Source organism: Biomphalaria glabrata, chromosome 13 (genome assembly GCF_947242115.1).
Source record: "Biomphalaria glabrata chromosome 13, xgBioGlab47.1, whole genome shotgun sequence".
Taxonomy (NCBI): Eukaryota; Metazoa; Mollusca; class Gastropoda; family Planorbidae; genus Biomphalaria; species Biomphalaria glabrata.
This window is the reverse complement of record NC_074723.1, coordinates 1,528,655-1,543,878: the sequence shown is the minus strand read 5'-3', so window position 1 is coordinate 1,543,878 and position 15,224 is coordinate 1,528,655. Positions and strand designations below refer to the sequence as shown.

Genomic DNA, 15,224 nt, shown 5'->3' with positions numbered 1-15,224 from the left:
TCAAAAGCATCTCTGTTAACGAGATTCTTTTTGTGTCCGAATGGGCGAAATTTTGTCGACTGCTGTGCGTCGTTACGGTAACAACGTTTGTGGGATGAAAACAACCAATCAGCGGTCAAACCGAGACCGATCTCTCTATAATGAATGGTTTCGATAAAACATCTTATTTAACAGGAAAATGACCTTACGGTGATCACACCCATTCCAGAATCACAACAAATTTCCGTAAGGATCAATAAAGCAGTCTTAGTCTTAGTCTTAAATGTTTCTTGCTAAATAAGATAAGATAACTTTAGTGATCCAAACAAATGGAAATTCATTTTGACTACAATTGACAACCTCGGCGTAACTACTGTACAATAACAATATAGATGCACCATATACATGCACATACGATAAAAAAAAAACACATATACACTCATAACCAGCGCTTTATAAATAGACTTATATGTACTTCTCGATGATGACTGAATGTTAATTTTTAATGTTGGTCATCCAGGGTCTATTATTACTGAATGTTTTTAATTTTCTTCTTTGATATAATTATGTTTTCACCGAACTGGATGTACGAATTAACAGTTGCGTTAAGTTCGTCTGTCTGGGCAGTTGTTTACAAACATGTCCCAATCTGTTTGCTCCAGACAACTTTGTGGCTGTAAAACAGCGTCGTCAGACCCTGACTGGATGGACTGTACTTCGGGTTTTTGTTGCTTTTAAAACCGGTTTGTACGTGGGTGTAAGATGGATCATTGTGTGGTCCGACTCCCCGAGGGGAAATGACGATCGAGATGTGTAGGCCATTTTTATGTTGCTATAACACATGTCCAATATTTTAGCCAGTGCTCCCACCTTCTTTATTAAATTTTATTTGACATTCGACTTTTTTTTTTTTAGAGAAAGAGGAATAGTGCGCTATAAACATCATGTGAATGTAAATCTCAGGAATACAAAACTCTGGTGTTCTACTGGACTCTCTGTATACAAGGCCTCTAGAGCTTCTGGGAAACGATCACAACGCCACGGGTCTATCGCCTAGTCGATAAGTTCAGCAGGGAATCGGTGCAGAGGCGCCATTGTCCTTATGGCCGTTGGAAAGGGTTTTATCCGGCAGGCGTGGACCCGGAGCTCTTCACCTCAAGTCCTGTGTAAAGGTTCCACAATGGTTGCACATATTGTGGTCAGTCGGGTCGTACCTTATTCATGGCGCATCTCATAGCGAGCGTGCCGGATCCGGGCCTGTCTTCAGACCTTTTTGGTCGATCTTAATGTTTAGCTCACCAGCACTTTCCTGAAGAGGTCGTCCATCGTACCGCGTCACGGTTGACCGCTCGCAGTACGCTGGCCTGTGGCGGCCGGTCACACACAGCTACTCATAGTCGCGATGCCCTTTCCTTCACACTATGTTATAAATATATTGACAAGATGTGTATGTGTGTGTTTAAGTGTTAGTGAGATGTGTAGCTGAGCAGCAAAAAAAAGCGCTTGGCTACCTATCAATGGGGGTTTGAGTTCGAATCCTGAATTATGTTTACTGAGCGTCTAAATGCATCACAGAAACCTTCTCACAGATTACCCCCCCCCCCCCCCAATAAACTTTACTTTTATAGATTGGCCTCCTTCAGTCGTAGAACGACTATGGTTCATCTCGAACACTTTTTCATATGGCTGTGGAGCCCTATTTTGGAGAGACACTCCCGTCCACATATATTGCTGGTCAGGGTGGCTTTCGCTTTGGTGGTAGTGGAGCCGGCCATTTTTTGTATGGCACGCTTATCTTCAAGAGCTAAGGTCCATGTTTTCTCGCTGTCCATAGCTTTCTTGGTCACCGTCTCTCTCCAACTAGTGAGGTCTAGGGCTTTGTATTCCCAATGGTCGGTACCAATGTTTACTGATTCTAAATCCCGTTTAATCACATCCACATATTCAAATGTTAATAATATCTATTACACATATTCAATTTTCAAGTCACTGTATTTTGTGTCCACACTTAATTGCTATTGTAAACAAATGTATGATTGTGTCCACACACTACTGTTGGTACTAAAAACTAACTGACCACGTGACTACTTGTACATTTCAGTATGCCGTCTCGAGGTTACATTGCTGGCAAGCCAGTGTCTCGGTGGGAGGCTGATTCTGACAACATCGACATTGAGTACAAGAACCTGGACAAGCCTGTACAGCAACCAAAGCTATCGCAATGTCTTGCTGGACGTAAAGGTCTGGTCATCAAAGTAAGTTGTCCGAATCTTTGACCTATAAAAATTAATATTTAGAAAATCGTCTTATTAGAAAAATTATCACTCATTATTATTATGATTATTGAATTTTTGTGTGTGCAATGTTTTGTCATAATTGATCTTTCTAGTGTAGTGTATGAATTTTCGGTACTTTTTATTAGGTGGTCCAAGTTATCATCTTCTTTCCTGGTCGGAATCAATCTACCTTATTGTATTTTGAAAGGTGAAAGTCCAACCATGTTTGTGTACTCATGAGAGGACACACATCACTATTAAATTACCACCTGAACAAAATAAACTCCACACAACTCCCCCTTTGCAGACACTGCGCCCACCCCTTTGAAACCGTAAACCATATCCTCTTTGAATGCCCCTCCCTAATCCACCTTAGGCAGACCTTACTTCCACTACAGCCCAACATGACCAGCACCCTGTACGGCAGTGCTGAACAACTGAAGAAAACAGCACACTTTTTTTCTTTGGCACAGTCTGCAAAAGAGCTGACAGCTCAGCAGCAAGAAGGCTGGCTAGAAGAAGAAGAAGTGTACTCATGAGCCTCATATGGTTTAGAACACCCAGTTTAACAATATTTCTAGACCAATTGCTATCATTTTGAGACCATTCTGGAGGCCAAACACGAAGCAAGCTAAATAAATGAAAAAATAACTTTAAAGGGAAACTTCGATGGTTTTAAAATGAGTTATTGAAATATTTCAATTCTGTACTTATAGTAAACATTTACCTTTTTTTTTTTATTGAAATGCTTAGAAACATTTATATTTAATAAATTAGACAGTAAATTCTTGACATGTTAAAAAAAAAAAAAAGCGGGGTTCTTTGTGATTTCGTTTTTAAGTTAGGCATACGTCACTTCCTTCAACTATACTGAAAGTGAATCTAGATTTAATCAATCTTACAGTGGCTGTTAGGCTTAGTGACCGCCTAGTCCGTAGCTATGGTACAGTTTTGTATATATATAATATATATATATATATATATATATATATATATATATATATATATATATATATATATATATATATATATATATATATATATATATATATATATATATATATATATATATATATATATAAATATTAGGATAACCAATTCAAAAAAAAAAATAACATTTTCAATCTACACCCCTCCCTGTCCCAAAAAAGTCATTAGAAAGTCAGACTGATTCTAACAAACTGGTCAGTGGCTAGTCTAGGCTATGTGTAGTCCGTCATGACAAGACAATCGATAGTGTTTGTTGTGTGTTGAGTGGTCAGGCGAGAAAATACACACTGCCGTGGTTAGTCAAGCATGTAGATCTACTCTTAACACCCATTTTTTTTTTTTACTTTGCTTAAAAGATCTAGATCTAATTGCATAGATCTAGATCTATTTCTTTTACGAGAGTGTTATTGTTTCATTGCATAGACCTAGGCCTATTTCTTTTATGATTTTACTGTTGGTTTTCAGTTATACAATAGGATTGTGTGACGTCACATAGAAACCAGGTGAAAATCTGACCATTTTCGATGCGCAGAAAAATTTACGTCAGAAAACATCAATTACTAATTTTATTATTGAAAATAAAATAAAAAGAATAATATATAATATAAATAAGAATAATATATTCATTTTCATTTACATTGCCTTCATTGGCCTGACTAAAGCCTTCGATCTGGTTTCTTTAAAATTTTGCGCAAAAGAGGCTGTTGATCCAAGCTTATAAAAGTAATCTGATCATTCCACCATAATGGCCACTGTGCAGTTCAATGGTGTCCATCAGTCCATCCTCTTTAAAAGTTTTTACTTAAGCGGCGGAGTATAACAAGGATGTGACCTGGCTCCAACGCTTTCTGAAAAACTTTCGTCACTGCTAGTCCACATAACGCGCGTGACAAAATCCACCGAAGTAGTCTACCTTAGATTCGATTGCAAAATATTTAATGCAGGACTGAAGGTAAAAACTAAAATTAGAATTACCCATTTTGAGTGCAATTCTCCTCCCGGTCGATGCAGCAGTGGTGACACACACGCAGAAAGAACTCCCACCATATATATATATATATATATATGGCATTTTACGTCTCGAGAGACGATCTTTTCCCTTACAACTTCTTGTGTGACTAAAGAGCCAATCCTTGATACACTGCTGCGATCGCAGGTTGGGCATATGTAATCACCAGGCGCCGTTGCATTTTCACCCTTCTTTCTGCGTCTGTTGTGTATGACATCTGCAGTCCGTGACCCTTCCTTTAAGCTCTCTCTCCATGTGGATCTATCCAGTGCCACCTCTTCCCAGCTGCTAGTGTCGATTTTGAAAAGCTTCATGTCACGTATGCATACATCCGTATAACGTAAAAGTGGGCGACAGCGGCTCTCCTGCCTTCTATTAGATCGCCATACAGGATGTCCTGTGGAAGTCGACCTACTGGCACTCTACGAACGTGGCCTAGCCAGCCCAGGCGTCTGCTGCTGATAACAGAGCGGATGTCCTGGTACCCTGCTCTTCGTAGCACTTCCTTATTGGTTATCTTATCTTGCTACCTTATTTTAAAGTATCCGCCCTAGGCATCGGAGGTGGAAGACATTCAGCTTTTTCTCCTGCTATGAGTATGTTGACCATGTTTCACTTCCGTACAGCAAGGTGCTCAACACACAGGTCCGGTAGACTAGGGCTTTAGTACTGCTAGTCAGCAATATGTTGTCCCAGACTCTTTTCTGCAACCGTGACATGGTGGCCATTGCCTTGGCTATCCTGTTGTTTATGTCTTTATCCAGTAGAGTTGTTTAGAATAGGGTTCTACAGTCACATGAAAAAATGCTCTACGAGATGACCATGGTGGTTCTACGACTGACCAATAATTGTCACGGACAAATTTGTGTGTATTTGAATAATCTATTTTTATTTATATATGCCCTCAAGAGTAACAAAGTTGTGTTCGTCTTGACTGAGTTATTTAGTATTTTGTAATTACAGCTGACTCCAGGGACACAATAGACTCTGTGATAAAGTAATGTAGTTTCTATAGAGCTAGATATAATAGAAAACTGTAGCATATATTTGCTGCTCGTCCTTCCTGTGGAGTTCTTGTCCACCTTGACATTGCAAGACATAACTCTGGTTCGCCATTGCGAAAAGGTCAAGGACCGATTCGGACGTGAAATCGTGAAGTGTGTGGAACGAAAAAAAAAAAACGTCAATCAGCCGAGACGACACTATAGGTCAAACTCAAGTGATAGCGCTGTGTTGCAATCTAGTTAAAACTGTAGACAAAAATGACAGACGTGTTGTCCCAGATAATAGCCGCTGGAAAAGAAATGGGTTTGACTGGAGCCACCTAACAGGCTTGTGGGGCGGGGGGGGGGGGGAACGAGCTAAAGAGAGAGAAGAAAGAACTGAAGAAAAAGAGTCAAAGAGGCTAAAGCAGGAGCTAAAGAGAAGCGGAAATAACACAAAGTGAGAGTCATAGAGTTGTAGCTTAGGGAGTAGAAATGAGAAATCAAAGAGGATACAAAGCCTGTATGGAAGCCAAAGTTGCCACTTTTCAATGATAATGTCGACCAGATGGCTAGATTTGAAGTGCATGCCCAGGCTACAGAAATACCCAAACCTCAATATGGAAGTCATCTATACACAATGTTACAGGGACCGGCACTGCAAGCTTGTAACGATTTTTTCAAAAAACCAAAAGATCTAGAACAGTTTGATAAGGTAAAGGAGGTAGTAATGAAAAGTTACAACTTCACAGATAATGGGTATAGAAAGAAGCCAGAGAAACCAGCAGTTCCGCGAATTCGTTGAGGACATTACAAAAATACCTAATGCGTTGGGTCGATTAGTCCAGAACAGAAGATATTTGAAGGTCTCATAATCTTCTTATCGTATACAGACGTTACTTCAAAAAAGAAGATGATTACGTCCTAGTCATGCATATTAACCAATGACTTAAATTCTGCCAAGTCACTGGTTTTCCTGGCTAGCTCAGGCAACCCGTTCCATGCTCTAATAGCACTAAGGAAGATCTGTTCACCAGAGACAAAATCCTCACATCGTGCAACCCTAAGTTAGTGGCTTGTCTTCATGTGAGGAAACCGAAAGATGTGCCAACAGCAGTCGTGTCGGCAGTCTTTTACTGCACATCCAGAGCAGACACTTCAAAGTGAGGAAGACTTGACAACAGGCAAGTTTGCATTCGCTGCAAAGACAAATAACAAAATTCGTTTTAAACAATATGGAAATAAGATCGTCTGCAGAAAAAAAAGTGTGGGTGAAAAAAAGAAAATGTTTCAAAACGGGACATTTAGCGGCCCAATGTCGAAACAAAAGCCCACGAAGACGAAATGAGACTATGGGATCAAGCAGAAGTCACGAGTTTAGAACAGTGGAAGACCAAATGGACATCAATACAATGCGTCAGTTTGCATAGACTGTCACCAAGTCAAACAACTCCTTCATGGATCAGATTCAGTTATGTTGTGTTTTGTAATCACATCTGAACCCAGAGACATCTAGACTTGGTGAGAATCTAATGTAGTTTCTATAGAGCTAGGTGTAATAGAAAGCTGTATCACCAATGATAGCTAATATCTTTATGCTGATGACCTCTGACCTTGAAAGCATGCATGTTAAGGTGTTGTGAAATGAATCTTCTTCTTCTTCCTCGTTATCATTTGTATGTTGGAGCGTTCAGATGACTAGACCAATATATGAGATGAACTGCGCAGTGGTTTCCAAATCAGGTAGCTCTCCATATAGTTTTCTTTCTATTGGGGTGTTTTGGGGCCAGTGTCTTGTGCAGGCCTCTTGGTAAAGAGAATAATTTTGAAGAACATTGTCAGCATTCTCTGGTGACACTCCACATGGGCAGATTTCACTTGGTTCCAATTTTGAGCTTCCGGTACATATGTTGTCGCATTCTGTTGTGTCCGGTCCTGAGTCGAAATATTAGACGTTGTCCGGATAGCTTATAATAATAGGCATCATCTTTCTTGTGATTCGGATGAGAGCTTGTCCATTTCTCATTTATTTTATTCACTATTAGTTTCTTCATTTCTTCTGGATAGAGCGCAATGTTTAATTGTGAGTTTGTTCTCCTACTCTTGGCGAGTGTGTCAGACTTCTCGTTTCCTTCTAGTTCTATATTGTACTGGTATCCAATGAATAACAGTTTTTTTGCTGTTTTTTTGTTGAGCGTGATAAGTGCTGTCCTGAGTTTTCCAAGCTTAGGAGGATTGTTTTCGCATGGGTGAGAAAGAAAAATCTGACTGTGTGGGGAACCTGGATGATTTGCTAGCATGGTAGCAGCTAGTTCTAGTGCTTCCCTTTCTGCGCTGTGGCTGTCAGAGAGCTCTCCAGTTGCAAAGAATTTTTCTAGTTTTCCTCCATCGGGCCCTTTGATGAGTATTCCAGCTCCTCCATTTGTGATGGCGTTATGATTAAGTGAATCATTAAAATTTAGCTCAACGACACAATGTTTAGTTATCATGTAACTTGTTTTTTTTTATTGTGAGTATTTGTTCTGTCCTCAGATTCTTCTTCTGCTGTTTATGTTATTTCTTGGACTCATTCTTGGCTATGTTATACAACGAAACATTCATGGCACATCCAATCTAGCTGCTTCCCCTTCACCACACATTAAATACTTGGCTGTTCAACAGGTTAGTTCAGTTCTTAGGCCAGCTTTGGTCAGTTTAAGAAACAAGTATTGAGTGACCAAAGTACTTTGTGTTGACCTTGTGTTTAAGTAAAATTGTTCTGATCTCTAACGTATGATTTTATCTGCCAAGGACTACAACCCGATCATTAGAGATGAGCTGCAAGCAAGAGTGACCCACATGAGTAACTTTGAGGACAGCTTACAGTGAGTGTTTTGTTTTTAGAATTCTATTATCATTTTAACAAGGGCAATAACAATAATATTGGATTTTACCCTAAGCATTCTATTAGTACTGTAAAGGTAGCCCTTTCAGACCTTGTGTCTATAGGGCAGATGATGTAAAGCCAATGGTTAATGAGGGTGTCATGTGACCAACACAAGACCACTTTTACTTTCCCCAACTAATGCCAGGTGCACTTTAGAATTGGGTGAGGCATCCTAAAAATCCCAAAGTTCAAGATCCCAGTCTTCATTGGAATTGGAACCCAAACCTCTCATTTCGAAAGCCAAGCACTTTACCACTAAGTCATTATGCTCCCCCCTGCCCCTGATGTAATTCTTTTATTTCTGTTAAAACAATATAGTGGGAAGCGTGGTCGAGAGATCAGGTGCTTTTGAACTTGGCTTGGCTTGGCTACCTAAAAGGGGGCTCAAGGTTCGACACCTCGACTCGGGCAGAGTTGTGTTTACTGAGCGCCTAAAGGCAGCACGGAAAAACAAATCCTAGATACCCCCTCCCCCCCACTGGTCCACAAATGAGATTGGACCAAAAGCACTCTGAGCATGCTATAAGCATGAAAGTAGCGCTATATAAAAGCTATAATAATAATAATAATAATATTTGATACAATTAAATGCCATAAAAATGATAGATCTTGACCTCAAGCCAAAAAAAAAAATGTCCTTCCCCAAAAGAAATATAAAAAGGGTATAGATTTAAGCATTTTAATCTAGTCACAATAGTGTGCCTTTGTTTTGTTAATTAGTTCTTATGTGTACTTCTGGAAAATAGTTTACTATGTCCTACAGGACTGGAAGGGGGGGGGGACTTGGAACTAAATAAAAAAATTAACTCAAAAACTTTAAAGTTTTTCAATGAAATGAAAGATTGCCCTATATGAGTCTGTCAGAGAACAAACCATGATGACATTGATTGAATCACATCCTCTGCATTTTTAGAAAGACTCATTGATTTCTGTTAATTATTTAAATTGTCTTCATTCATTAGATTCCCCAGGCTCATTCATGCAACCCATTAAGCTTCAATGGCACTTTGAAATAAAAGTTGTTATTATGTGTTTGTCTTTACAAATGGAATAAAAAATTTGTTTTGCCTGAGTTAGTTATGGTTCAGTGTTTAATAAAATATAACTTTTTAAATCTCTTTTTGTTGTAAATTTAAATTTAGAATTACATGTACATTCAGCTGAAATAATCAATAAGATTTTAAGAATATAACTGCCTGTAGAAATGATAAAAATATAACATTTCATATGCCTTAAGCTGAGGTAAAGTGCAAATATTTGATTATAGACATTATACATTTATAATTAATAATAATTTTATTTATAAAGCGCTGTTAACAAACAAAATGTAGGCTCAAGGCGCTGTAACAACATTACAAACAAAAACACAACTGCCAAAATAACAGTTAATCTAAAAAAGTTTTAAACAAGTAGGTTTTTAATTTAATTTATAGTAAGGACAAAATCACTAAGTTATATAACATTATGCAACCTCAGTAAATGATAAGGACCTATTTTAAATATTTAGATCTTTAGAAAAGTTGCCATATTTTCTGACTTTCAGGGTTTTCCTTTTTTTTTTTTTTAAGGTTATTAACTAAAGATGTGCGATTGTCTGGTGTTGGTGGAACAAACCGGATACTGATTTATGTGAGAGATTGGTGGAAAAACTTCAACTTTGACAGTCTGTCCATCAAGAATTACAGTGTTCAGCTGGTCTATCCTGACTATGTGGCGTATGTAGTCCTAATAACTAGCATCAGTTAATATTAGACAGACAGTGTTCAGCTGGTCTATCCTGACTATGTGGCGTATGTAGTCCTAATAACTAGCATTAGTTAATATTAGAAGACAGTGTTCAGCTGGTCTATCCTGACTATGTGGCATATGTAGTCCTAATAACTAGCATTAGTTAATATTAGAAGACAGTGTTCAGCTGGTCTATCCTGACTATGTGGCATATGTAGTCCTAATAACTAGCATTAGTTAATATTAGAAGACAGTGTTCAGCTGGTCTATCCTGACTATGTGGCGTATGTAGTCCTAGTAAACAGAATCAGTTCATATTAGACAGACAGTGTTATAATTTTGTTTTTAGATTTACTTCCAAACAATTTGTTGTTCTTTAAAAACATTTTTTCATTAACTTGATTAAAGGCACTGTTAACTCTTGAAACATTCAAGTGTAAAATTATTAATAAGATTAATATGAGAGGAAAGATGACACGAACTTGATTTCTGTCCTCAAACTCAAAAAAAAAAAAAAAAAAAAAAAAGAAAGTTAAACTTTTTTTATAATGTCATGACAGTAATTAAAAAATTTACTTTTTCAAAAAAAGAGCATTGTAAAAAAAAAAAAGTTAAAAATAATTTTTAAATACCTATGTTCCCGTAACACTGTATTAAACCATTAAATATTTAATACAGTGACTTTGAAACTGAATTGTTTGTCCTGTTTGTTAGTGGTTGATAGTTGTGGTTTGTTATCAGGCAAGATGAGAACCACGTGGCTGTCAAGACAAGTAACAACACTCTGATCTTTGAGACTTGGACTAACGAATCAAACATCCACCCTGACATCACACCATTTAGTGCCTTTTCTGCCTCAGGAGATGTGCAGGTACGGTTAGGCGATAGTCATATATTTTATATTATTTTTGATTTCCAAAGTTGTTGTTTTTTATTTTTTTAAATTAATTTCCCTTTTTTTTTCTTGTTTGTTTGTATTTTGTTAATTCACTAGTTTTATAGCGCTCTATTCCTATTTTTTATGTTGCTTTTTGTTTTTCACTGTTTGTATTTTGTTTCATTATTTTATATTTTCTTTTTTCTCATTTTGTACTTTGTTATTTCTGTATTTGTATTTTGTTATTTCTCTACATATTGTTATTTCTTTGTTTTGGTTATTTTACTAATGGTTTTTAATTTTACTCAATTTTGTTTTGAATAATATTTTTCCTCAGATTCATTGATAATTCTTGATTTTTTTATGAAATTAACTTTTAGCTAATAATTATACAGTTAATACTTTTAGTTTCAATAGTATATTGTCATATTGTACAAATAATATTGCTTCTTACAGGGTGATATAGTATATTGTAACTTTGGACGCAGATCTGATTATAAGTGGCTAAGTGATCAGGGCATTACAACTGAGGGTGCCATACATTTAATCCGTTATGGCAAAGTTCACCCGAGCAATAAGGTATTTTTTCTCTTTGTATTTTCAATATCATTGTTGAAATTCAAATCTTTATTTCTAGACAGACTTCTTCTTTAGGAAACAAAAAAACAATACAATGCTACAATGTCATTTTCCAGTAGGATATACTACACAGATTTAGTAAAATAACAAATATTTTATTATTTGAAGATGCTTTTTTTTAACTTTTGACTGGCCTAGCAGTAATATCACCTGGTCCAGAGTTTGCTATGTCTTTTTTGGTTAATAAATTATTTATGTTATTCATTGTTCTAAGTTGTAATTAAACACTCTTTGAATAACTTGTCAATCTATTTCTTATGACATTATCTGACTCAGATACACTGAGATATTTTGTCTGTCTTTTCAGATCAGACTAGCTGAAGAGTATGGTGCCAAGGGTGTCATTTTGTACCCTGACCCAAAGGACTATTGTAATGGTCAGACTAATGTCTCGGGTAGCTGGTGGCTTCAAGGAGACCAAGTACCAAGTGAACATGTGAGATACTGGTTGACTGGAGATCCTAGTACACCTGACTACCCTGCCTTAAGTATGTCTAGTTTATTGCATTCTCACATTTTTTTTTTTGTCATGCATTAGCTAAGTCTATCTATTCTTGTTTTGTTGTAAACATTCTTGACATTTCTTCTTAAATGAAGATTGTTACTTCCTGGCCTAAACCTCCAGCAGGAATGCAAGAGATGGCACCAGACAAGGCTCTGTCATAACACAAGAGTTAAAATGACAAACTAATCTAAAAAAAAAGTTTTGAACATGTAGGTCTTAATGTACTTCTTGTATGTAGTGAAACATGCTGTCTGACATCAATGAGTTCCAAGCCTTTGGTCCATGCACTGAAAAAGCCAGCAAAACCACAACTGGAATCATTCATGGAAGCAAGGCTCTCTGAGTGCACTAATGTATAAGGGCATGTCTTTGTTGCACATGCACTGATAACAAAGTGTGGCCACCTTGTAGTCGATGGTCTATTCTTGCATTCACAGGAAGCGTGCAGGCAAAAAAAACAGTAGTGGAATCTCATCTTGTTTTTCATAGGGCAAAATAATAGACTTACTTAGACTGAGATCCTCCTGCTTGTTCGTTACATTGCATGGCAAGCTATCGTTATACAGATCTGTCACTGACAACATCTTCAGCCTCTTCCTAGCTGGTGTCCACTGCTCATGAAGGTGTGGCACAAAGTTATACGAGGACGTCCCTGTTTGCACTTTCCTCATATTGGCCTCCGTGTCATTGCAGCTTTAAACTATGCTGGGGTCAATATAGTAGCTAGAAAATTAATTCAAGATTAATGACCAAAAATATATTTTGAAAATATTTTTTATTTGTAGACTTTCTAAAAAAAACTTTAATGAATATTTTTTTTAAATAAAGAAGTGTTGGACTATTTACTATTATTTGTTGGTAGTGAAACAACAGCATTATTTTAAAATGATTTCCTGTGTCTACTTTCAGATGGTGTCCCACGTGTTGTGCCATCTGGTGCTAGCAAACCAAACATCCCAGTATATCCAATCTCATATAATGATGCAGAGACTTTGCTCCGGTAAGATGTTTAATAAACATACATTCAGTTGACTCTTGTACTGCTTTTACTTTTAAAGGGATACATTTGTATAATCAATTAAACAAATTAATGATTTTGAATCTTTGCATTCCATTCTAGGGGAAAGTATTAAGTACAGCTGAATGATTATTTCATTACTTTTGGAATTGTTTTTTTTTTTTTTTTGTGAATATTTCATCCATATATACATATATATATATTATATATTTATATATATTTTTGAATTATTTTCCTGAATGTTATTTGAACTGTATTATTCATTCATGCTCAGTTATCTTAGTGGAATGGATACATTACCTGATTGGCAAGGGAGCTTGAATGTGTCTTATAAAACTGGTCCAGGATTTACCTCTTCTTGGAAAGATTAGTAAGTCTAAACTCTTTTGATTGATATGAAAAGAAACAAATTTAATTTATCTATATGTGGGAAGCGTGGTCGAGAGGCCAAGTGCACTTGAACTTGGCTTGGCTTGGTCCACAAATGAGATTGGACCAAAAGCGCTCTGAGCATGCTATAAGCATGAAGGAAGCGCTATATAAAAGCTATAATAATAATGTTTGAAAAACAAATTATGTATGGGTATAAATTATGCAAGGTGTTAGGGTTTGCTCTTATATAATGTGTAGAATTTGTTTGAAATTGCTTAAATAGTCTCTGATATATTCCTGTTGTTTTTTTTTTGTCTAAAACATTAAATAGGAAAACAATTAATCAATAATAATCACAAGTTAATTTATAATCATAGTGTTTAAGAATGAATACTTAGTTCTTTCTACCTCCAGGTTATATTGTAGTCATTTTTTCAGTTTTATTTTAATGTTTATGTTAGTGTTTCTGTAAGTCAAAATAAGATTTCTTTGTAGTGTGCATTTTCAGATGCAGTGTTTTTTTGGGGGGAACTGATTAATATTGTCTTTAACTGTTAACTATGGAATACTTCAACTATCTTGGAATGCCAATGACCAACACACAGCAAGCATCATCATCTTGTAAACATGGCAAATTAAAAGCAGCCTTAGAAAAATGATTGAGTCAAAAGCAAGAAAAGAAAACCCAGGAAATTTGTTCTGTTCATTTTAATTGAGTCAAAAGCAAGAAAAGAAAACCCAGGAAATTTATTCTTTTATTTTAATTGAGTCAAAAGCAAGAAAAGAAAACCCAGGAAATGTATTCTGTTCATTGTTTCAACTTTGAATAGAAAATGGAACAGCAACTGTAAACAGATAACATCAACAACAAAGATATGAACCCCTGAAATGAACTGCAGTGTATCAACGCTTGCCATACTATGTTAAGGGAAAGGACAAACATTTTATCACACCTGTTTACTAATCAGTATACTCTTGTCTCTTCAATTAAGCTTTTATGTGAGCCAGGTTTTAAAAAGCATTCTATCTAATCTACTTTGGATATTATATACTCCATCTTCCAGAAATTCAAAGTCACTGGCAAGGATTACTAAAAAAAAGATGCAGATCCTGCTTTTGATGGCTAATGGCCTTGAGGGAAAATTATCAAACTGTACAGTGTCTTGCATATTTCCATGGGAAGCTGACATGAGTTTCAGTAGTTCTTTTGGATAGCCAATTTTCTCCAGTACTGCAAACAGACCACTTCTGCTGACAAAGGTCAAAAGTCATTGTCAGATCAATGATAGTTGGGTTTTTTTCCTGTAGATGAGGCAGTGTCCTAAAACCAACCACACTGTGACTTGTTCTGACAAGATCAGTCTATGTAGATCCATAGTTTTCAATTTGTGTTTTGTTGGTTTATAGTCACAAGCCTATATTTTTTCTTTGCTATGTTCTGTAATTATGAGCAGATGTTTTTTAGATGTCTCATATTACTCTGATGAAAGCATGCTTTAAATTATCTGATGTCTACTTGGTCTAAAATTTCATCTTATCTTCTAAAGTACAGACGTTACTTTAAAAAGAAGATTTGTGTGTTTCTAGGTCAATGCATGTTAACCAATGACTTAAATTCTGCCAAGTTTTTCCATGGGAAGCTGACATGAGTTTCAGTAGTTCTTTTGGATAGCCAATTTTCCTGGCTGGCTCAGGCAACCCATTCCACGCTCTAATAGCACTAGGGAAGAAGGAGTATTTTCTAGCTTTAATCTACTGTTATGAGGTAGCAAGTTAGCTAGTTGTCATTTGCTGTGACTACTTGACATAGCAGATGTATAGTTTCCTTTTTTTTTCCTTTTTTTTTTGTGGCATTTGATGTCCTAAAAGATAATGTTTTCCCTTAGCAACTTCTCGTGTGACTGAGGAGACCAATCCCCGAT

The 15,224-nt window shown here is 36.5% G+C and overlaps 1 protein-coding gene across 7 annotated transcripts in view; it reads left to right on the top strand.

Annotated features, from left to right (window-relative positions):
* The window catches only part of LOC106063594 (N-acetylated-alpha-linked acidic dipeptidase 2-like), a 158,840-nt gene that overhangs the window by 127,308 nt on the left and 16,308 nt on the right, over window positions 1-15,224 (top strand). For all 7 annotated transcript variants that reach the window (XM_056008971.1, XM_056008972.1, XM_056008967.1 and 4 more), the window contains 9 exons: window positions 2,081-2,234; window positions 7,770-7,898; window positions 8,028-8,101; window positions 9,732-9,878; window positions 10,633-10,762; window positions 11,225-11,347; window positions 11,715-11,895; window positions 12,822-12,912; window positions 13,205-13,300. In XM_056008971.1, the coding sequence (XP_055864946.1) occupies window positions 2,082-2,234; window positions 7,770-7,898; window positions 8,028-8,101; window positions 9,732-9,878; window positions 10,633-10,762; window positions 11,225-11,347; window positions 11,715-11,895; window positions 12,822-12,912; window positions 13,205-13,300 (1,124 nt within the window). In that variant the 5' untranslated portion in view covers window position 2,081. The remainder of the gene's footprint in view (window positions 1-2,080; window positions 2,235-7,769; window positions 7,899-8,027; window positions 8,102-9,731; window positions 9,879-10,632; window positions 10,763-11,224; window positions 11,348-11,714; window positions 11,896-12,821; window positions 12,913-13,204; window positions 13,301-15,224) is intronic.